The 24,394-nt window shown below is 38.2% G+C and overlaps 1 protein-coding gene across 3 annotated transcripts in view; it reads left to right on the plus strand.

Annotated features, from left to right (window-relative positions):
• kank4 (KN motif and ankyrin repeat domains 4) overlaps positions 1-24,394 on the plus strand; it is a 69,661-nt gene that overhangs the window by 34,238 nt on the left and 11,029 nt on the right. For 2 of the 3 annotated variants that reach the window (XM_088426361.1, XM_088426362.1), the window contains exons 2-3: positions 19,849-19,911; positions 20,427-23,594. In XM_088426361.1, the coding sequence (XP_088282487.1) occupies positions 19,893-19,911; positions 20,427-23,594 (3,187 nt within the window). In that variant the 5' untranslated portion in view covers positions 19,849-19,892. The remainder of the gene's footprint in view (positions 1-19,848; positions 19,912-20,426; positions 23,595-24,394) is intronic. The other variant, XM_088426364.1, reaches the window with a different exon arrangement.

The raw sequence follows: 24,394 nt of genomic DNA on the forward strand, positions 1-24,394 counted from the left end.
TGTCCCTTTAAGAAAATATCTTAGAAAAACTATTTTTAATTAACAGTACATTGTTATTGAATCAAATTAAGAAAAAAAAACTTCATAAAAAAAAAAAAAGAAAATGTGGCTTCAGTGATTTATTTTCCTTAAAAGACTATTGGACGAAATTAACATTAAAATAAAATAGTTCATTCTATCCGTCTCTGTATTGCTCAAACACAAGGTGTTTAGTTTTTTAAAGAGCTTTGCTATGGCTGCTAGATGATTGTTGTGGTTAGTATCAGTAGCTGAGGCTGTACTCGCAGCTGGGTGCTTTGCATTTATGTGCAAGGCTATACATGATTTACTTTTGTGGTGAAACAGCTCCTTCTCAGATTAAATGCATTACTGTAACTTTATCAAAGGTGCCATCAAGCCATTTTTTAAAGTCATCGAACTGACAAATTTCCTTCATATTCACATCTTTCTTCTGCTTCCAAACCTGCTCCCCGACCCACAACAGAAGCCCATCAGGTTCTGTCAAACAAAATGACTGCCAATCTGTGTCCACATCATGGTGTGATTGAGCTTTGTTTTCCAACCCCCAACAAGGCAAGCACATTAAGGCCTATGCATAAATCTGAATGAATTTGCATAAAGACGGCATGCATTTAGATTTTAAAATTTCAACTCAAACTAAGACTTCAAACCATAACTAACTAAATGAGCGTTGTTAATCTGTTATTCTGACAAAATGTCTGTGTACAGTATATACAGTAGAAATAGGACAAATGTTAGAAATCAGAAAAGGGACACATTTTTAAACAGCACTGTGCGGGTACACAGCCTATCCCTGCTTAAACAACGAATAAAACAGCAATTTCTTATTTTTAGTGTCAACTCCCATCTCATGCATGAGAAGAATGCCTTTTTACGTGGAAGGCTCCTGTTGGTATGAGCATTGCCTTTGGTTGCCCCCTACTCACACATTCATGTATGTATTCACAAAGGTTCAGGTCATTTTAAGCTGAGCAGTGAAGTGTGTTTTGTGTTCAGTGCAGGCGGCGTCATTTTCAATATATGAACAGTCTTTTCTCCAGCCAAAGGCCTTATCAGCAACTGGCCTTCCTCAGGATGACTGCCAGGCCCCAGACAGACACACAAAATACTTTCCCTGTGGAAAATACTGGTCAAAGTTTATTTCTTTATTTTTCATTCTAAAACCATCTTAGGGATGGATACTTGCTGTAAAATAACCGTGCATTTCTGTGCACCTGAAAAACGTTTGCATCAAGCATTAAGCATAATGGTTTCATCATATTCTCAACTGCCTTTGACAATGTATAGCAATGTATATTTTTCATCTGTATTTTTTAAATTTTGATTTATGGGTTGGTCAAACTGTATATATGATTAAATTCAGTCTACAGAATATCACAAATTACTGCTGCTGAAGAACATTTGTCTACCCATACACATTTATGACATGATAGTCAGTGAATGTTGTACATGCCGAAACTCCCCCTAAAGCTAATGGATGCTGATTTTTTTTTTTCTAAGTGTGCATGTGTGAGGAACCTACAAGAAGCGCTGAACAATTAAGAAGGAGAAATTAAAAATGAAGAGCAGGGAACTACTTTAACAAATTCACATCAACCGTTGTCTCTCGCCACACGTTTCTCTTCAACAGCAAGTTATTTACAGTCGTGGTATTTTGTTAACGTGAAAAATCTAGAGTATACTATACTGTTGGTTCCTGTTACCTGTTCCTGTTACCTTCTCAACACCAAAAATACCAAGAGAATTAGACCCCAAACAGACACAGATTATAAATAAAACTGTCAATTTATTGATGAAAAAAATACACACATGGCTAGGGAACATAACTAAAAAAAAGTCAAAGTAGCAAGCGAAACACAACAAGGAACTTCCCCATCAAAGTGTGACATAAAGATACATAGCAAAAGCCTAATTCAAGTACCAACCAATATGGGGGAAGACGGAACCAGCAGGAGGACGTTGACGGGTAATACAAAGTAGCAACAAAAACTGACAACTAGCAATACTGGGAAAGACAAAGTAGCAAAAGAAATAACACACTGATCGAAAGCAAGCACTGCAAAGAAACCGGAACACAAGATTGAACAACAAGAATCAAAGAATAATCTAGTGACCTGGCCACACTCAATTACTTAAGTAGTCATTTGAAGATGGACAGCACGTGTGCGATTGCCATCTAATTATTTTCAGAGATGGCTTTGTTCAATCAAGCATAAGAGAAAAGTGAGTTAGAGTGAGGTTATAAGCAGAATTAGCAGTTATTGAAACTTTCTAAGTAAACCTCAACCTAGTTATTGGGCCATGCCTACACGTGAGTATCCTCTCAGAATATACACAAGCAGAACTCTGGCTCTGTGAGATGCAAAGTAATAGAATATTCATGATTCTTTGTTTTGCTCACTGAACTTATGGTGTTTGTGTACTTTTAGCTTTGCCAATATGTGCACAATTTATTTTTCTTCACACTTCCACTCACTCCAAGTTGGCATGGAAATACTGTACTTATAGTTACTCTTGCAAACTTAAAATGCAAATTAGCAACTGGTAGTGTTTTAAAAGTAACAACACATCCCAGTCAGTATCATAAACCATTTAAAAACTGTGAAACTAGATGTAATGCCTACAGTGACCAATTATCAACCAGGCTTTTTCATACTGCACTTGGCACAGCTGCAACGACATCTTGTTTTATCCATTAGGAAGAATGGTGGCAGAGTGACGACTGTTTAACAGTAAAAGTATCCCATTTAAATTGCTCTCTGCTTCTCTGTTTATTGATATCTACTTCTCTGTCAGGGTTGTCACGTTCTAGCTTCACAATGAATTCGCATACGCTGTACAAGTGAAAGGTCCTTTGTTCAAACGCAGGTGGCAACAATAAACAACCTCATAGGACTTATTGTGATAATGTTCTCTTACAGAGGAGGTTTTCTGCTCAAAAAAAGAGAAACAATGTTTGTTTTTTTCCGTATCATCATCATAAGCACTGTTGTATAATGACTTTTGAAAAAAGAATTCCTCCTTCATCTTATACATGGTCATTTTATTTGAAATTGATTTTAAATGCTGGGCCCTGCAATGAAAATAGCCTATCAGAGATGATAAAGATAGAAACTGTGATCAGAGGGTGTTGCTGTGCACCTATCCAGTCGAGCCATCTTGTTGGGGACCCTCAGTAGCCTTGGTTTCCTTTGCCAAATCATTGGCCTTTGACAGCAAAAGTTAAAAATAGGGAATTGGACAGCTCTCGAGACACAATAAAGGCAAGGCATTCATGATGCTAAGAAGCGTTGCTTTGGTCAGAGACTCGAGTATTGGAGTGACGTGAGACAACAGTCAAATTTTGACAGCAGTTTGAAAAATGAAACCTTCCATTTATGGTTGTTGAAGGGGGGTGTCTCGCAGAGGGCAGTATTCAAAGTAGGACCGCCATCCAATGGAGAAATTCATTAAGGCTGTGTCACAGTGCCTTGAACTCTGCGACACAAGACTAATGATGTAGCGTGACGCTATTGAAGATGAAACAACTCATGCTTCACTTGTATCGCAAGTCCTCCTCCAGTGTAAGTAAATGCAAGGCTTTCTGTTCCAACTGTGACAAATACATACTGCTGAGCTGCGGCCTGCTTTACGTCAAAACCAGTGAGCAGAGGCACCAGCTTACTTACTGTTCGGTCACTTAGCATTCAGTGGCAGATTATTGGTGCCATGATGCTGTTGTCCCTGTGCATTCCTACACCCTACCCCTCGTTGAGTGCTGTGAAAATCAAGTGCAGTGTGAAGAAAGTGCCTAAGCCTTCATTTATTGCAGCATTACAAATTCCGTCTTTGGCAGATTTCATTATGTCTTACTCCTGTCCTGAACTGTACTACTCTGCATCCCAATGCGCTGTACAGTGAAAAAAAAGTTTTATTTTTACACATAGGCATAATAAAACATATCCACATCAACCAAAGGGTGCCACGTTTTGAATAACTCTGTTGCTATTTTAATGTTTTAACACTGTGGTGTTGCCAAAGCTGCTACAGGGACATTGCTGATATATTACACTAACGGCATGTTCTTTTACAGGAATGCTGAATGCTGATATTTAAATTCAGACCAAACACAAATGTGTCTTGCAGCGTAAGGTTTTTCCCTCAGACTCTTGACTGAGCATAAACCACACACATGCATTACTGTAATTCTTTCTATGCCTGTCAACCACTATGTGGTTACTTTATGTTATGCCAAGATTTTGAAGAAAACAGTCAAGCCACCTGCAAGCATGCAATTCTACAGACTGTCTTTTAATCTGCCCCCCCTCACCCCACAGTCATGTGCTTTCTTATTTTTCACAGACTCATTGTTGTTGGTTGGTCTAACCCAGTGCTTCTCAATTATATTTTGCAAAGCCCCCCCTAGGAAGGTAGAAAAAAGGGTATATCTAAAACTATCCGTTTTAACATAAACAGAAGAATAAAATAATTTGAATCAACTTTCAACAACTGTTAACTACTTTTTACAGTGTTTATACAGATTACAGCTTAGTGTAAAACAAAAAGGTGCATCAAAGTGTCTGAAGTAATACTACAACTACTACTACTACTACTACTACTACTACTACTACTACTACTACTACTACTACTAATAATAATAATAATAATATACTAAAGATGCAAATTCTTATTTTATTGTAATTACACTTCACATGGCAAAAACAAAGCCTTTTCCCTGGGGTCATCTGTGCCCCCCACTAATTGAGAAGGACTTTGCCATGTACCAAGTGGAATGGGCCCTTGAGGCACCTTGTGTTGACTACTTATTGGGATTGTTTTCTCAATTATTTGTATACAAAACTGGTTTGTACTTAGAAGAAAATGACAGATGTCTGCACTGACATAGGTGATGTGCCGATGAAATATTTGAACCTGTTAGACTTCAATTTGCTCTCAACGCAAGTGCGACGTTAGAAGTCCCAAGGGTTTGCAAGGGGATCTGATCCCTCCTGACAGCAAACAGTTCATGTGATAGGAAAGCGAGAAGCTTAACCCCCTGGGCCACATTACACCCTCTTTCACTTGGCTGCATTACATGAAAGGGGGCAAGTTGATTTTATGCATGTTAGATGTGCGGCCAAGATTTAGCCACAAAGTATGCCTAGTCCACATCATTGGTTATTTTTTCAAATACAGCAAAAGCAAATGAAATCATTAAAAAAAAAAAAAAACATTTCTTCATGCAAAAGCAATGTTATGAAATTGTGCTCTTCATTGCTATTGTATGCTCTGCACCACATACATTTATTGGAAACGTCAAAGTCTAGTGAAGGACAGAGATGGACCTGCCCCCCTGGTTGGACCCTAGATTGGACCGTGCTTGTCCACTAAGATGATCATTCCCTTATGATGACAGATCCCTAAAAAAATAAACATTTTTATTCATAATGTTGTTGTATTGAATATACACATTGTATGGTACTGTGGCCTTAAAATTGGCAAATGATAGTGTACAATTGAATTCAAAGTACATTATCCAATCAAGAGCAATGTTTTGGATCATTAAGAGTCCTATCTTGACGATATCTCTCAGGGAGAATGGAAAGAAGCCATTTTGACAAATAGCTTCAATTTGTCTCATCCAATAGGGCTGTGTTCCAATAATGATTTGCATGTGTCCCCCTTAAGGTTGAGCTCTGGTGACCAGCCTGGCCATTGAGCTGTATCAAAATAAAACACCTGCTGTAGAAGTGTTAAAGCTCTGTTTTACCAATGATGTGACAGTGTTGTGGATTTAACCGTTTATTTTACTTTATTATTCTAAGTCAACCAGAAATTTTGTGGGCAGGATGTCACACCATGTCAGTGAGTTGTGGCCAGGAATGGCATGCACAGTCACGGTTTCATCAAATAAAATAATATTGTTTTATCATATACATTTAAAGGTATTTGTGCAGTTATTACTATAAAAAAAGGAAAAAAAAAAGGCAGCATCATGGGGTCTAAGAATACTGCATGCATGTCAAAATGGCAGAAAAATCACAGGCATAAATATTTTCCCCCAGATTTAGAGGGGCCAGAGACGGGAGGTTACCCCTGTACACTGTGTAGCTCTGCCCCTGCTTGTCTAAAATGTCTTATTTTTTTCATTTGTGCATATCGGCCCGAACCTGACTGGTGTCAAGTCCCTGCTTCAAATGTGCCAAATGAACACATGAATATTTGATGTATTCCATCCATTCACATTCTGCCCTGCATTTTATAGATGTTTCATGCTTCCTTGCTGCTTTAGGATTTGCTATTAGATTGTGATATTCAGTTTTGTCAAGCTTGAAATTAGCAAAAGTTTACTTTCTGGTAACATGCGGAGGAGAGATAGACGATAGGGCCATTAGCCGGGCAGTTAGCTTATTTAAACGCTTTTAATTATTTACCTCATTTACTTTCAAGAACCATCTGGGTCCAGGTTTAAACATTAGCCTTTTATTTGTTATTGAGCTGAACACAGACATCTAAAGAACCCGTGTCATTTCATGAGGATACCATCTTTGAGATGCCTCGAAAGCAAATTGCTTGCATGTTGCTATGTGTCAGTGAAGTAATGGCGTGCTGAAATCCTCAAGATATGCAGTGTGTAATTAGACTGGTGCATGGTTGTTCATTTTAGGACACACTCACACACACAAAGGAAGCATGCATGAAAATATACTCCTGAGGTTATTTTCTCTAGAGGAAAAGCTAATCATTCTTTATACACTCATGTCTATACTGTACTTACAAATTCACTACGTGGAAACAGTTGAGACACAACTAATTACATTTACCTTAGGGCGCAGTGGTGTAGTTGTTACCATTTCTGCCACACAAATTGGTCTTGCAATTTTAAGTAAATTGGTGGACTCACAGACACATTTTTTAACATAGTTTGCAAGGTCCCTTGTGAAGTCATTCTGACCCGTTATGATGGCTCATATTTTCAACTGCAAATAGATAGATGGACAAATATTTCATTAATTTTGAAATACATATTCCTTATTGAGATGTGTAAAATGTAAATATAAACATAATAATACATGGATGAGCAAATACTTTTCAACCTATCAAGTTAGAGTAATTTTAACCATAGTATATCTATTTTCCTTTTAACAAAACTCTGAAATTTGATGATGGAGTTATTTCAAGTTCTTGCTTCATGTAAAACTTGAGTTACTCAACAGTCTAGGGTCTGAGTTGTTATGTTTTTTTTTCTTTTCTTTCATAATGGGCCACACATTTTCAATGAGAGATAGGTCTGGCCTGCTCACATGGCAATAAGCCTTACACAGACCTCATAATATAGTGCGCCTGAGGAATCGAAGGTCACAGGCATTCAAGTGTTGGTTTTGAGCCTCATGGCTTTCTTTTTTTTCTCACAAAGCTGCTCTGAATAAATCATTTGATTGGCTGAGCCCAGTCACAACAGACAAGTAATTGGTCTGTTTATTTCTTGTGGGCATACATTTACTGCTGGAGCGAGCAGAAAAGGCTTTTATAAATTCTCAAAAGTGGTGCTGGTTAAATAAACAGAGTTTGTCCAAATGATCAAATAATATCTCTGAATGTTTATCCCCGATCGAGGAGCCATGGTCTATCGGCTATGTTTTTTTTTTCCTTTCCAATTTTTGCACATATAATGCCCCATTAATTCCAAACTGTGTACATGGTTGTATTGGTGGCTGAAATGAACAGATGCAAGCAAAACAAGTCAAACACATTAAATTCCCTTTCTTATCAGTATTCTTTCCTCTTTTCTCCTCTCCAAATAACCCCTGCCAACACCTCAATCCATTTCCCACCCATGCAGCTCTGTCCTTCCTCCTTTTCCCTACTGTCTACGCTGGGTTGAAGATAGACAAGGGTCAAAAACTCCCCCAGAAATCAGAAACAGGAAGGACATGGGGTGAGAAACTATGTGACAGGTGAGAGGTAATCCCCCATGAGCTTTCTCTCTCCTCTCTAATGTCCTCCATTTTCGATTGCTCTCTCATTTGTCTTTCTAGAACACAATGCTTGGGTTTATCTAGAATTTCAATTTATTTGCTTCACATTTCTTCTAAAGGCCTCACCTCCCCCCTTTTTTCACTCTCTCTCCCTTTCTATTTTTTGCTGGGTAGAATATAGGTCACATGTTTTGCCTTGCATGTGAAAGGAACATTTTGAGAAAGAATGGCTGTACAGTTTTATGCGATAAGATTTTTTTTTCTACTTGTTCATCATCAACAGCTAATACATAGCAGGAGGAGAAGGTGGAGTGGGGTGCGATTAGCAAATTGTTTAGAACTGCACAAATGGCACATGCTTGATATGGTCTGTGCATGTTTGTTCATCCCCATATGCATTCTTTGTATGTGCAAGCGGAATTAGAGCGCTCCCACTGTGGGAAAGATCAATAAACATTAAATTAATGGTGTTCCCCTCTGCATAATGTGTAGCCATATTGAGCCACGAGGGCCCACCTAGGAAGTAGAAGCCTGTGTGCTTGTATGCATCCATGCATCATCTTATCTCGTGTTTATCCAAGTGTGGGAAAATTCTTTCGAAGTGTGCAGCTGCCATTAATAGCGTTTGTCCTCTCAGTTCAACGAGACAAGAGATATTGAGGCATTTAAAGGAATTTTTGTTTTAGCATTATGTAATGTAAATTAAGCTTTTTTTCAGAAGACAGAAAATCTAGAATCATAAGAACGCAGCACATGGGAAAGTTAATAAACATGAAACGTCAGAAACATAAATATACATGTATGATCACTGTATGGTATGTGTAAATATAATGTTACCTTTCAGGCATATTGACATGTCTTAAAAGCATCGACTCATTCACATTTTAATAGCTTTAATAGCTAATTTAATAGCAAGAAGTTGTTGCATCCATTCATTCTCAAGTCTCAAGTTGTTTTTGTTTTACCTGATTGAACTTTTACTTTATCTGGCCAGTTCTTGACTACCTTATAGAGGTTGTTGATATTTTTACCTGTGCCTCTTAGTCCCTTTCGGGCATGGCAAAGATTGGTAAATCATGTCAAAAATTATTATTATTTTTTTTTTTTACATGCATACATAACCCTAACCCTTTTTGCTGGTACTCTATAAATAAAGTACAACTGTATGCAGTAATTAAGAATGTTATTTAAATACATCTATTGCCACATCTTGTGAATCAGGTCAGCTATTTTTTACCTCCCTGATCTACGATAGTGATTGGCCGTTAAAATACGGATTTTTACATCTACTAAATATTTTATTAAAATATTTAACATATAGCTAGTAAGATATTTTGGTCACATTTTTAATGAACTGTCTTTAAGTAGGTCTAAACACATGTTTATATGCCTATATTTGGTGAGAACAGTAACGGAGGACCTAATCTTTAAAGTATGACAATGAAGAATTACAGCTTTGAGGATAACAGCAAGAATCTCAGCTTCAGAATTTGCATACCAATATATCATACACAGTCTCACCTTTTATTCATCACTTTCTCTCTCACGACCTTCATTTTCTTATGAAGTGATCTTGTCTCTCTGTCACTCATTTATTCATTCATTCATTAATTCATATTAGGTACAGCTAATGAGATTCACCCGAAACTCCAATCAAAAAAAGTGCTGTAGTGGACTTACTTTGCCTTGCTAATTGACCCCCAAGGAGGGGCAGTAGGCCATAGTGGTACTAGAAGTCCATCCACAGTAAGAGGTTGGCTCTGTGCTTCACTTAATAATAGATGCTGTTTGTTTGTTTGTTTTTTCCTTTATTTGGGAGAGAGGGGTGCAGATAGTAGGAAATGATTCAGTTCTTTGGAGGAAATTTTCAATCAAATAATTTCCTGATAGCTTTGAGAGAAATGACTGGTACACTATGTCAAAAGCTATACAATGACAGTATACATATTGTATTTAATGTTTTCTATAAACAAATTACCTTTATGATTGAGGGGGGGGGGGGGACTTATTCCTTGTTATTTGTGCATTAAATATCTTGTCAACTGAATTTTGTTGTTCTGCTAGTTAAAAATGTCCACTTCTTTTCATCCACATCTAATAGAACAATGCCATGCATCATTTATAATCTCCCCTTTTCCCCATGCGTCTTCACACAGATAATGGAGGGAAAAACAATTGGTTACCGAGGAAGTATTGTAAATGTTCTAGTCAAACTGACTCGTTTATTGGATTAGATGTGTGTATGTTAAAACAGCTGATCACATAACAGAAATGAATTGGGGCATTAGACCCTAAGAGTTTCTTCTGTTTAGCACATAGTGTTTACAGCCTACAGTAAAACATTTTCTGACATGCGTGCATAGTTTAAGCAGTAGCCAGATTTATTGTGTCTGTGGTAAACCTTTGCAATCTGTATTCTGCTATATTTAATTTGGAATTCATAGTGTACCAACAGGATAGAAAGATTTTGCTGAGAAAAGCATCCACAGTGCATTTATATATTCACTGGCCACCACTGCAGGGACAATAAAAAGTCGTTTTAATGCTCATCACTCTAGCCGGGTTAAAACAGAGATCTCATCCTTCTCTCCATTCACAACTATTACTTAAGCTGATTAAATGCCTTGGTGATAAAAGCTTTTGTTTACATGGTGTATGGATTGTTGCTGATTTTGTCGAATTGACCCACCACGTGAAAAACTGTGACTTTTTTTTTCTCTCATGGAAATCATTGTGCACAATTGTGCTCACTCTTCATCATGAATTGATTGAATCAATGATTTTTCGCTGACATTCAAGAGATCAGCCCAAGTATATTATAGTGGCAGTGTGCTTTTGTGCAGTTATGAATTTTAGCACCACCAAATCTTTCTCAAGCATTGTAGATTTCTCTGAAACTTGAATTAGAGCATTGCCTGGCCAAGACTGGTGCCATTAGTCATCTTGGACAACGGGAAGGCAAATGTAATGAAGAACATGAGTTATTTTAGTCTTCTGCATCCTCTTCTGTTTTTATAATTGATATTTTTATTAAATACGCAGACAAGTTTAGTGTGTTGGAATTTCATTTGAAAACAACATTATATACAAATATATGAAGAACCGGGGATGAAGAAGTCTATTGTGCATACAGTTTTCCCGACGAGGGGGCAGGGCAGTTTCTTGGCCTCATCTAGTAATTATTTAGAGTACTTAATTGTATTTTCCATCTGAAAGATTCAGACAATTTGAACTTACATCTAAATGTGCCTCTAAAATAGATATTTCTACTGGCCGATGATCAAATAGTAGCTCACACAATAAACATTGCATCTTTTTGCTTCTGCTAAATGAAGCATTAAAGAGAAATTCGGCCTCTTTTTCTCTCAATGGGTTTGTGCTGGCCAGCTGTTGTGTAGTGCAATGGGAACAATCTGGTCCCTGCTGAATACACTCAATGTTGCCCTCGACTGTACTGTACAAGAGCCGGTTTTAGAATTGAACTGCTATAGGATATTAAAGTCTAATTAAAGTGACATTCTTAGGAAGTGTGTAGTAGATTCAAGAAAAAAAATAGTTTAAAAGTTGTTGAATGCAGAGGTACCATTAGTGGTATAGTACAGCTAAAGTGCACTTTACACTGAAAAAGATTGTCTATCAGATTACGACTGACAGAGACTGATGGGCCTCAAATAGCTTGTTCTTATCAGCGGAATTCAACCTATCAGTCACAATACACACATACTAGGAGTTCCTATTGCAAATATCTTTTGAATCTGCTCTGAATAGTGCAGCTGTTCCACTTCCCAGTTACCTTGCCATATGTGGTTGGACGGAGAAATCTCAATCTATAGTGTTGACTGCTGTCACACACATTTACGTTGCATCTATTTTTTATTTTAATTTGCGCACAGCTGTTTACAGTAATATCACAATTATTTTATCATATACTCTGTACTAAATGGCTCACAAACTGGTACTGGGCGGCAAACTGATGATTGGGGACCACGGCTGTTTAATATTAAAAAAAAAAAAAAAAAAAAACGTAACAAGTTCTCGGTTATCAGACAATTGTAGCCCGCAGAGTTAAGGTCGTGGTTGGTGCAAAAATCCAGAAAAATCCAACAAAAAATGTGATCCATCATAAGAATCATTGGTATGAAAACAAACGTTGTAAATAACCTCAAAACAAAACAGAAGGAACCAGCCACAACCACATACAACTTTTTTATTTTTAATGCGGAAGGGCCAAGTGTGCTTCATGTTTGTACAAAATGCCCAGATTGCTGTTGTCTCAAATCTCGCAGCACTCAGTCACAAAAGAAAAATCCTTTTTATTGGAAAGAAAATCAGCTTAGTAAAACAAACACTGACAGCTCTTAGGAGGAAAGTGGATGAGACTTTGTAACGCATATAACCATTTATAAAATGCATTGTATGAAATATTTTTCTCTGTTTTGTCTGATTTTTTTTTTTATAATGGTAATTTTCCAAGTATTTGTTTATCTGACCTGTTCAACCTCAAGTTTGACATTCAAGCAGCCTTGGACATCACAGTGACCAGTGCTAATTTGATCTTTAGCCTCTGTGACTGAGCGTTTATGAAAGTCACCTGGCAAGTAGCCAGAGATACGGTATGTAATGTGGCCAGGAGAAATAAGCAACACTTTAGGGCAAATACATGTTGCTGTATCTTTTACAAGTAAATGAATCGTGAATTATATCCATTGGCTGTGTGATTCATAGCAATACAGCAGGAATTAATTAAAAAAAAAAAAATCATATCCTAGAACTAGTACAAGTATGGTCCTGGTGTGGCCTAAGTGGTTGGAGCCCTTATGAAATAGTACCCATCTTACATAAATCCCCTTGTTTAGTTAGCTTGTGTGTGCTCCAGGCTGAAAGTTGGTGAATAGAGCTGCACAGTGCTGCCACATGTTAAGGGTAGAATGAGAATAAACAGGGCTAACTGGAGATACTGTATGTCAGTATAGTACTGCAATAAAAACTAAGAAAGGTTTTTTTCCTGCCCTTGAGCTCTAGATTGACCCTTCTGAGTGTTAATAAGCTCATGCTAACAAGTGCAGCTGCAATGGCGAATTCTGCTTCACACTATTGCACAGGTGTCAAACTCAAGGCCCAGGGGCCAGATCTGGCCCACTACATCACTTTATGTGGCCCGCGAAATGCTGATTCGACTTCAAGTTTCTGGTTAAAACATCAAATTTGCAAGTTGTCTTCAATGTTCACATTTTTTTGAGAAAAACAAACATTTTTTGTTCACAACCTCTCTTTTGAACAGTTTTTACCGGCCTCTTATTTCAAAACCTAAAATTGATTTGATTTCACAGTCATACCTGCCTTCTGACAGAAACTATAACTGCAACGTGGCCCGCAGTAAAAATGTGTTTGACACCACTGCGCTGTTTTGTCCAAAACAATGTTTTGTGCTCTTGTGGGCATGAACACAGCTAACTTGATTCATTGCCAATCAAGGCGACTCCTCTCATTTCCGATACGCACCACATACCTATAGTAGTGAATTTATATAACTTCCTGCTACCAAACTATTAAAGGAGTTGGGCTCTTGGCGAGAGAACTGCTCTCTGTTCACCAGAACACCCTCCATAGTCAGAAAGGTCTGCCAAATGAGGCTTACACTGACAAAAAAATGAAAATGCACCAGTTTTTACGCTTGAGCGCAGCTGTGCTATCTACAACTATAGAGCCCTGTGAGTTCATGATATTGTAATGCATTCATTTTTTTAATTAGATAGAGGGCGGTGCTGCAAATGACATTGGGTGGGGGGATGAGCGGGGGCAAAATTCTGCACTGCTCGTACAAGATATGAATGTGAACAGCTGCCACTCCCGAGCTTGCCACAATTTTCACTTTCTCTCGTCTTCTCTCATCTAACCGCCCACCTCCTGTCTGCTGGCTGCACTCACCGATCCTATTTCCTGTGGGTCTGTCATCTCCGCCTGCTCTCTGTCACTGCATCAAGCTAATCTGATCTCTAGTACACAGACAACCATTAAATTTAATGATTTTCTTACTTCCTGGCGGATCGGGTTCGGCAAATTAAATGTGTTTAAATACAGAACATTTGATGCGTGCCTGAGGGGGGTTATATCTGCGTTGAAGTAAACAACTGAGCTCAGGGGTGCCCATTCTTCCAATGATATAGTATGTTACTCTTCAAAAGCCTCGAAATAACTATGCCGATGACATTTAATGACATCATGTTGTCAGTAGGAGCTCATTCACTGCACTCTCATTACATCTTTTTTTCCACTGCCTCTCAGCCAGCTGCTATGCCCTCTGGACTGGTGTTCAGAATGTGGCATCCATCCAAAAGCCCTTATGTACCAACACATTTCAAATTATTGATACATGCACAGCAGCAGACACTGTCATTATGTTTGACACACACTGCAAATGGCTTTCTTTTCACGACATTGATTTCACAGCACAGTTAGTCCTGATGCTTCATCTAAGAAGATCCAGGATACAAGATGTGTATCCTCAGTGGCGGGTTGTATATTTGACATACCTGATTGAATGTTTCTCATAGTACTAACACTATCACATTACAATTATAGAAACTACAAAGATACTATGCAAAAATACAGTGTCATATGAATTTTCTGGACCAGTTCAGAAACCACTATATATATATATATATATATATATATATATATATATATATATATATATATATATATATATATATATATATATATATATATATATATATATATATATATATATATATATATATATATATATATATATATTTTATATATATATATATATATATATATATATATATATTTTACTTTGACCAACTAAACAGAACCTTCAACACCAGTGAAGGCAGACTCACTGTCTCGTTGAGGATGAATTTGAAATGCGGCAGGTTAAAGAAAGTCCCATTGTTGTATGTTATGTTTTTTTTCTTTACATGTTTTAAGCAGACAAGTTTACATTCTAAAGCCCGTATCCCACTAAGATGCAAACATTTGCGACTTTTGAGGGAGGTAGCAAATGCACATTCATGCCAGGGATTCATCAGGGTCCATTCAAAGTCACATTTGTTTTAAGCACAAACTTAGGAAAGAAGCAACAGTCTTGTGTCCCATGTTCAAAATTTTCTTGCAACACAAAAAAACTATTATGACTGTTTCTGAACAGTAAAGATTATTTTAGAATGTGAGCTTGAACGAAACCTGATGGCATCTATGTTTGAACCCTGATGGCATCTATAATTGTAGACTCCCCAACATTAGCAGTAAGCAATAATAAATTGCCTTTCATGCTAATTGCTGGAGAAATCCTTGTCTGTGGCATAGCAACCATCAAGTGACCTTTGAAGCCACCGTTTGTAATTGGAAATATGGAAATAAGTTTTACATTTTACATCACGTGAAAATTTAATTTACAATGAAAAAACACATCACAGAACTGATTTGCAAATCAGAGTGAGCCATAATTAATACAACTTTTACGACGGGTGATCAAGAAGTGAAAATGCTATAGACAATTGAGTAGAGGTTTTCCGAGTGGAGATCAATTTGATCAAACTGTTTTTGAACCCGCGCTGTAAAACTGAATGGGTCCAAACTGGAAGGTATTTAAATTATAGGGAGGCTGGGAATGTTGCTGATGTCACAAACTCTTGTCACTTGTCACAGGCAGAGATTTGTAGGAAGAAATTACAGTATAGCCAAACTCAGGATTATTGCAAAAAGAGGAGTGTGTCTGTTGACAATTGACAATTTCTCACAATTTCAAGATTGTCTCTGGTGCATATTTTGTAAAGGTGATCATATATAGGGACTAAATATCTTTATTCTTTTCAGCACTTAAGTGTTATCAAATTAAATCATGCTGTCCACCATGTAAAACACCATCCTCAGTCATAAAAAATAAAATAAAAAAACGGCAGACACTATTATAGGTTCTGATTATTTTGGGACACAAAAACTCTCATAGGATTGTGCAGATTCTGTATATCCAGTAAAATATCACATGCATGAGGTCTCGTTATGTTTTCTAAGTGCAAAGTTACTAAGGAATTATTTCATGAGTTTATATCCAGTTGGAAAGACATAGATTTGAAAATGTCATTGAATGTAATTATTCATGAGTCATGCATAACAGGATTCCTGCACAATCAGTCTCATTGATGGTGTTAAATTAATCTTTCAAACATAAGTTATTTTTTTTGTCTTAAAGAAGCTCCCCAAAAAGAGAAATGGATCTACTTTGAGTCCGAAGCTTTTGTGAGGAGGGATTTCAATTAATTTTTACAGTTACTTTTACAGTTCTCACAAGTGCTGTGAAGGTTTGTCATTCAATAGCGTTGTTATTCTAAGAGCTATTCACTTCTTTTGGCTTTTCTTTTCTCTCTTGCCTTCCTCCATTTACAGGTTTTCAGTAATGTCGTGATTAAATGGAGATTGTTGTGTGCCCACTGTGTATAATTGCAATAGGACTCTGACTCTTTCACCAATTACGATCAGCATTTTTCAGCTCCCAAATTGGCTAATTAAGCCTTAAGGACAGTGAGCTGCAGTTCCATTGAAAACACCTAGAAGACAGGGATGCCAGTGCTGTTCTTTGCTTGGGACATAGGAAAGAGCACCTGGTTAAGGAACGGTTGCCACGGTAACAGCTGCATACTGTCATTCAATACAATAGCTGCAAAATAGCATACGCATTTTAATACCAGAAGCAACAATTGTGCTCTGGATCACCACTTCCTGATGGAATACTTTTAGGAGGGGACCGAACTTACTTTTGGTTTAAGCCCCAGGTAGCATTTAATTTGATTGATGACCTTACAATACACCACAGTACATGCTCGCTTATTTCAGTTCTACGAATAGAATTTGAATGATATATTACTCATTGCTGCCCATTTTACAAACTCAATAATGTGAACATGAGTGCTTTTAAGATATTTCACTGTCAATAACTAGCATGATTTGTCCTGGTTTAATATAAGGCTGCAAGGTGGTAGGGTTGCAAGTAAAACAAATGTTTGTTTGTTTGTTTGTTTGTTTTTTTTACAAAAAAAAAGATTTACCAATTATCTACAATACATCATAAGTAGTAAACAATACTTAACAGTAGGTATATATTTACCAAACTACACCCAGCTATGTATGCATAGACACAAACTGGCATAGCAGAAACTAATGCAAAGACAGGCATGAGCAACTGGTTTATTGCGGGCAGGAGATGACACAGGAAAGCAACGAGCGAGTTTAGTTTGCACAAGAGTGCTAAGGAAATGGGGAACAAACAAATGGTCCCCAGCCAGGGCAGGGAGTCTGATCAGGGGCACGCAGAATTGTGGTCGAGCAGGCAAAGCAAGTCTTATTACCACGGCAGCTGGATTTCAGGTAATCAGGAACAGGCAAGGTCAGAATCCGGGCAGGCTGATCAGGGATAACATGAGAGAGATTATTTTAAAGACTATCTGGCAAATGGAGGCAGGAAAGGTAGGCTTTTATACAATAAGAGTGATCGTTGCACATGGTGATGGCTGATTGAATTGAACTGCCCAATTGTGACATGTTTTTCTTCACATTAATTGTTCTTCAATTATAATGTCCATGCATCCATCCATCCATTTTCTGGAGCCGCTTATCCCCATTAGGGTCGCAGCCATGCTGGTGCCTATCCCAGCTGTCATGAGCAGTAGGCGAAGGACACCCCAAACTGGTTGCCAGCCAAACGCAGGCACACAGCAGCTATTCACACACCCAATCAAACCTAAGTACAGATGTATCCTTGGGTTAAGTTAGCAGTCAAGAACATCTGGGCCGTAGCCTTTTTCTTGCTTTATACATATTTAATCACTACATTTATGGATTGATTAAATCACAAGGCTGAAAGAATGGAACAGAAGAAGAATATCATCTAATGAAAAAGGTTCCACCCCTTAAAGATGGTGCCCCTAAATTAGTCCAAACAAGAATATTTATTAAAAGGAAGGTTCTCTACACAATTAAAACGTATAAAATCAAAATTATAAAAAATAATCTTCAACACATCAGCTATACATCAATGTATAGAAAAAATGTATTGACAAACATGTATATTCATAAAATTGGTATCCAAATATGAACTAAAGTAAAATATATCACAACCATAACACTCCTTGCACATTGAGTTACCTTGAAGCACACTGAGTTGCTTTGTATATGAAATGCACTATGTAAATAAAGCTGCCTTGCCTTACAAAGTAGTCATGGGACGTAATGGAATATGATTAATGAGGCACCAATGGAGAAAAAAAAAAAGCACAATCATTCACATTGTGTAACAGTAATGGTAATTTACCATGAATAATTTACTTAAGAAAATGTACCATGTTAAACATTTAAAAGCCTTGCACATATTAAACAGGCTCTTGGTTTTGTCATGCTTTGTTGATTTACCACATTGGGATATATTTTTCCTGCAACACAAATTTGCATAACAATTATCTGACGTGCAGCTATTAAATTTGTGTGTCTGTGTGTGAGAGAGACAAATGACCACATTTTTAATGAATACATTTGCTTTAAGTAAGCCGGTGGATATTATGGCTATTCTTACTAGAATGATCGTCTACAAACTTTGCACTTATATGCAGCACCAAACTAACTAAAATTTAAGCAGACTGTTTCAGGATTTTGCTCCAGAAAAGTTGCCATTCATCTTCAGGGGTCTGCCCAGTTGTAACACTGAATTGATACGAAAGGCCTTTTCTGCTGATGTGCATGATCTCATGATCACCTTTCTAAAATAATGTAAAAATAATACTGCAGAACTGTAAAACAAGTGTGATTGTGTGTGAATGGTTGTTTGTCTCTGTGTGCACTGCGATCGGCTGACAAACAGTCCAAGGTGTCACGCGCTTATTGCCCGAAGATGGCTGAGATAGGCACTAGCAAGACAGCAACCCTTGTAGCGGCAAAAGAAAATGGATGACAAGATGAAGTTTACAGTGAACACGAGTGGACAAAATTGTTGGTACTTTCTCATTACAAAAAAAAGACATATTGGTGAAATAGTACGTTGATAAGCATGAAAGCTCCTAAAAAAAAATACCACAATATTATTGAACTACTGTATTCCGAAATTTCAGCCCAGATCTAAATTATGTTACACATCTGTGCGTATCTGTGCATATGTGACATATGCAGTCAGGAGTCAGAGAACGCTACAGCAGTTTGTTTATACTAAAATACTTTTCAATGTGCAGAAATGTCATTGAAATATAGAGAAATGCTTTGATTGATTGATTGATTAATTAATTGATTGCCAATTGTTTTGTCCAAGCCATGCTGATTCTTTTTTTTCTTAAAATAATTCAGCTGGTTCAGAAGAAATGCCTGATTTTACAATTTGTGTTTACCCCTTTCATTTGTGGTGAATGTTAATGTTTTATTGATTCTGCTCATTTCAAGTTGTTAACACATGTGAGTGGCTTTTTTTTTTTTTTTAACCAAAGCGCAGAAACACTTGTGTTCAGGTGTGTATTTGTATCAGCCAACCCTTCCACAATAATTGTCTTTGCGTGCACTATACCAGTAAGCGAGCTTTACCTTATATAAAGGCTATTAAAAAAATCTATTGCTGCTCCTCTAAAAAATAATGCTGGTTAAATTGTATCATGTTGTTTAGTTTAGTTTACTCGAATCAATATTAGGAAATGTTTATTTGGTCTCTTTCAAGAAAACACCTGGATCGAAAAAACATCAAGGCACAGTTAAATGAACTTTTCTCCCTTTTCACAGTGTTCTCATTTTTGGGAGGTGAAATTAAGTGTAAATACTTCAGTGTCATTGTACGTAAAATGTGTTTCTCTTTTTTTTCTTTTGCCCTCTTTAGGCTGCTCACCAAACTGTTGTCGATGACTGAGAACTCTGCATCACATGATGGACAAAACAAGTGGTGAGAGTCATAAGTAATTTTTTTGGCAATAGAGAAGACGGTTGTACATCTTAGTGAGCATATGATGGTTTAGAGCATCACATTTATTGATTTTTTTTTAATGTTTTCATTCGATGCTGTACAAATAAACTCTTCCTGCTCCGCACCAAGAAAACTAAATGTTTATTTTTCAACTAGTTGTCTTCATTTGAAACTATATTTTGGGGGGTAAACCACATATTCTGTGTAAAGCAGATTAGCTTGGTGGGAATTTTTTTGGAGGCCAATCACTACATTGCAACGACTTCACAATAAATTGTATGATTTTAGCTATAAGAACACCATGCATGGTCCACAATGGTAGCATAACAAGTAAATGAAAAGACATGATATTTCATTCTGGATTTTTCTTGAGCAGTAAATAAAGTGTATACATGTTTTGGGTTTACAATTTTAGCTTTACTCATTTTTTAGTTTACAGATCGATGGGAACTTTGACTAATTTACTAATTTACTGTGATATTTCCCCATACCAGCCAATGGTTTTCAGACAACGACCAGTGAAGCTGGTGTTCAGAGAAAACAATTGCCCTACTCCGTGGAAACTCCTTATGGCTTTCACCTGGACTTGGATTTCCTTAAATATGTTGATGACATTGAAAAGGGCAATACCATCAAAAGAGTCCACATCCAACGACGAGTCAAGGGTCCTCCCAAATTCAGTACTCTACCCAGAAATTTCAGTCTCCCAGGGCATGGGATTCGACCACCCCCTAAAGACAGCCCATGGTCTGGGACATCTACATTGGGACCAAAACCGAAATCAAGACTAACAGAGGTTCCACAGATCTCTGACGTGAGAGCAAATGAAGGGGGAATCTTAAGTCGAGGGACAGCTATCCTGGCAACAACTGTTGTTTCAGCTAGGCTTCGAGATGAAGGAGTCCTGGCAACGCAGAGTATTGATGAAAAAATGATGGGATCTCATGCGCGTCCCAACTTGATTCGAGCATCAAGTATGCCTATCACATTACAACAGAGAAAAGGTTCTGATTCAAGTAGTCCAGACCGTCTTGTAGGAACGCCAGAGAATGGCTCAACTGAAAACATTTTCAGAGCATCACCAGATGTAACAGAAAGACGATGTGCTCCCCAAGAACGAGTGGGTATTCACCAGCAGATCACAGTGGCTTTGAAGCGGGTCAGAGAACTTGAAGAACAGGTCAAAACCATCCCTGAACTTAAGGCTCAGATCTGTTCACTGAGGTTGGAAAGGGAGAAGCTACTCTGTCAGCTTCAGGCCCAAGAAAAAGCCCAGTCTTCCACTTTATCATCTAAATCGGCTCCATGTGATGATGCTGGGAAAGAAACTCCGCCACAAGCAAGTAGACAAGGATTTAATTTGTCTCTGACACCACATATTGAGAATTTGACAAGAAAGGCAATAACTGAGGACAAGAAACAGGGTAACCCAGAGAAAAGTATTATGCTTGAAAAAGAGGTTGTAAATCAGGCATCGACGAAGAGTTTGTGTGAACAAGAATTTAGTTTTCGAACACAGCTACCAGAAACATGTGAGCAACCGAAAGAGACAGTCGGGAGTCCACTCGAACATGCAGGGCAGGAAGATTGTAATGCAATAAAAGGAGATCATTTGGGGAACTCGGGTAATGTACAGAATTTGCATGAAAAGCTATTATTACTGGAGGCTAAACTTCTTAAGGCTAGTCAGGAACTGGAGAGAACTAATAATCTGTTAAAAGAACAAATAGTGGAGAACCAAGTGAAAGATGAGAAAATACTACAGCTTAGTGAAGGAATAAGAGTTGAGGCGTCACCAACAGAAACACACAGCAGACCAAGAAGAGAGAGTATAGACACAGGAACAGAGACTGAGAGAGTTGACTACACCAACCAGTGGACAGTGACAGAATCGCCTGGTACAGTAGATCAAGGAACTGACACGGAAAGAATATGTATCGAAGTGTTTGTCCCCATACCAAGATCTGGATTTAGCGACAAAGAAACAGAAACTATCAAAGTGGACAATCAAGACAAGGTAACTGAAGTTATGGCAGAAGGTTTTCCTGTTAGCTCACAATTACCTGTAGTTAACAGCATGGAACAGGGTACAGTGACTGAAAGAGCAACCACAAAGAATCAGATGACTGAGACAAATGGATCTAAATCAGAGGAAGAAACCGACTATCCACAAAGATCAAGGGCCAGCAGTGTTGACAGGGGGACTGAAACAGAGAGGGTCGACACAGTGGACAGAGTGACAGAGACAGAGGCAGCACAGATGAGTGACCAGCATACTGAGACAGAAGTAGAAAGGCTGCAAGACAACAATCCAGCAAGAAATGTCGAAACAGAGAGTCATGAGGTTAAAAACACAGGAAACCAGAAGGATGAGGTGCATATAAAGGTCAATGAAAGTGAAACTGTTGCATTAAAATATGAGGCAAACAGTTCTGTTTCAATTCAAAGTAGTGAAATTAAAGAAGAAACCGTATGTTCACAATTTGTCAACCAGACCAAAGAAGGTAGACGCTCTCCAGCTGTTACAGGAGAACTTTCAGAAACTACAACACAAATAAGCCTTGTGCAAAATAACTCAGAAACAAAAACAACATTAATTTTAGACAGTGCTGAAACACAACAAGCTTCACGGAGTTTAGGAGAGGCTGTGAGTACTGTTACTGCTGTAGTAGTGTCAGAAAGTGCCACTATGAAGAAAGTAGTTCCTGTAAGACCACAGAGAGGCCAGAGGCTGTCAGCAGATAAGTCACAACCAACACCTCCTCAAATTCAAGCTGCTATTGTGTGTCCCGGTAGATCATCCAGTGAAATACAAAGTCAGAAGTCAAAGACTGAGTCTCAATCCTCTACAGAACTTTGTGACCCACAGGTGAAACAAGAATCCCCTCCAAGAGATAATGACATGGAGTCATCATGTGAAAAAGAGCCTCAATCACAACCTCAAAAAGAGATTCAAACCTCATCATCAAACGCCAGGGAAGTCCAAAGTCGACCAAAATCTATCCAACGCCCATCTAAAATTACACCTCGACGGGATTCAAAAGAGCTGAAAGCGCCCAGTAAAGTACCTAGCATCTCACAACCATTAAGACGTGGATCCAGTGATGGCCAAACACACCCAAAACGCCGGCCATCAGGTGATGTCCAATCTCAGTCTCGAAGATTGTCCGATGAGAGTCAACTGCTTAAGAAAGAAACTGAATTACAGACGCTACGCAGAGGCTCCAGTGAAACAGCTCAGCATCGGACATCTGCTGAAGCCATGGCTTCATGCCAAGATAGTGACGATGTGCAGCAGGTACGCAGAGGTTCAAGTGAGTCCCTAACTTCACCCGCAGCTTTAGGCCAAGTCGTAACCCGAATAACAGGGCTTCTGGGTGAACAGTGGGCTCAATTGGGGAGCAGCTCCGGAGCGCAACCAGTGGTCACCCAACAACAGAGTCCCGGCACACGAAAAAAGACGGCAGGGAAAAGCACAGAGGCGGTAAAGGGAGCCTCGACCAAGCCTGGGGGAAAAGCAGCGACAGCAGGGAAACCAGCTGGGAAGCCTGGCCCCTCCAAGATGAGCTCAATACAGAGTCAGTTGGTCAGTTCCCTTAGTGTTCTTTCTGCCTTTTACTCACCAGGCCAAAAAGCTGCTGCAAACAAACAGCAAGATCAAGGTGAGCCTTAACCTAATATAATGGCAAAAGTGTATTATGGCAGTTAATTGCTTGGCATTTATTTATTTGATTGTCCAAAGAAGCATATGTGCAGTAATTCACAATAGTGAGTCATAATATACATAAATATTATATATATATAATATATATATATAATATATATACACAAATATTACAGTCAATTCAATTGTCCATTCGTACTTTTGCTTTCATTTGAAAATTAATAGACAAAGCATTTTTATCCAAAATTGATTTTATCCGAATTTAACACAAATTGGTTTTGAAAAACGGGACTTGCTCTACAAGGTTCAATTTGAGAAAAGCAATGATGTGATTTGCATGCCGTGGCATTGCCAAAACAGTCAGCCGCTAAACAGTCAGGCCTTGTCTACACGTAGCCGGGATTCTTACAAACTAGCAGTAAATGTCTCTGGTTTGCCTGGTGTGAAAGTTCTTTCTGATTGGACAGAATTTGGCGACACTACTGATGACTTGGAATGCTTGTGAGTGAATAAAACCACATTGCTGGATTCGTATAGGCACAATTTCTTTAAATAAACAAACAACAACGAGGGGGAGACTATGCAGGTTCAAATAAGCCAGTTACACACAGGCAAGGCCTCAGAGTCACGTGTTGTTGTGTCTTTGGGCAAAACACTTCACCCACCTTGCCCCCAGTGGCTGCTTTGAGGGGCCGTAGGCGCAATATAGAATCCTCGCCTCTGTCAGTCTGCCCCAGAGTAGCTGTGGCTTCACAACACAGTTTACCACCACTGGTGTGTGAGTGTGTTTGATAAATG

Source organism: Hippichthys cyanospilos, chromosome 10, assembly GCF_059441005.1.
Source record: "Hippichthys cyanospilos isolate Australia breed blue-spotted pipefish chromosome 10, RoL_Hcya_1.0, whole genome shotgun sequence".
Taxonomy (NCBI): Eukaryota; Metazoa; Chordata; class Actinopteri; order Syngnathiformes; family Syngnathidae; genus Hippichthys; species Hippichthys cyanospilos.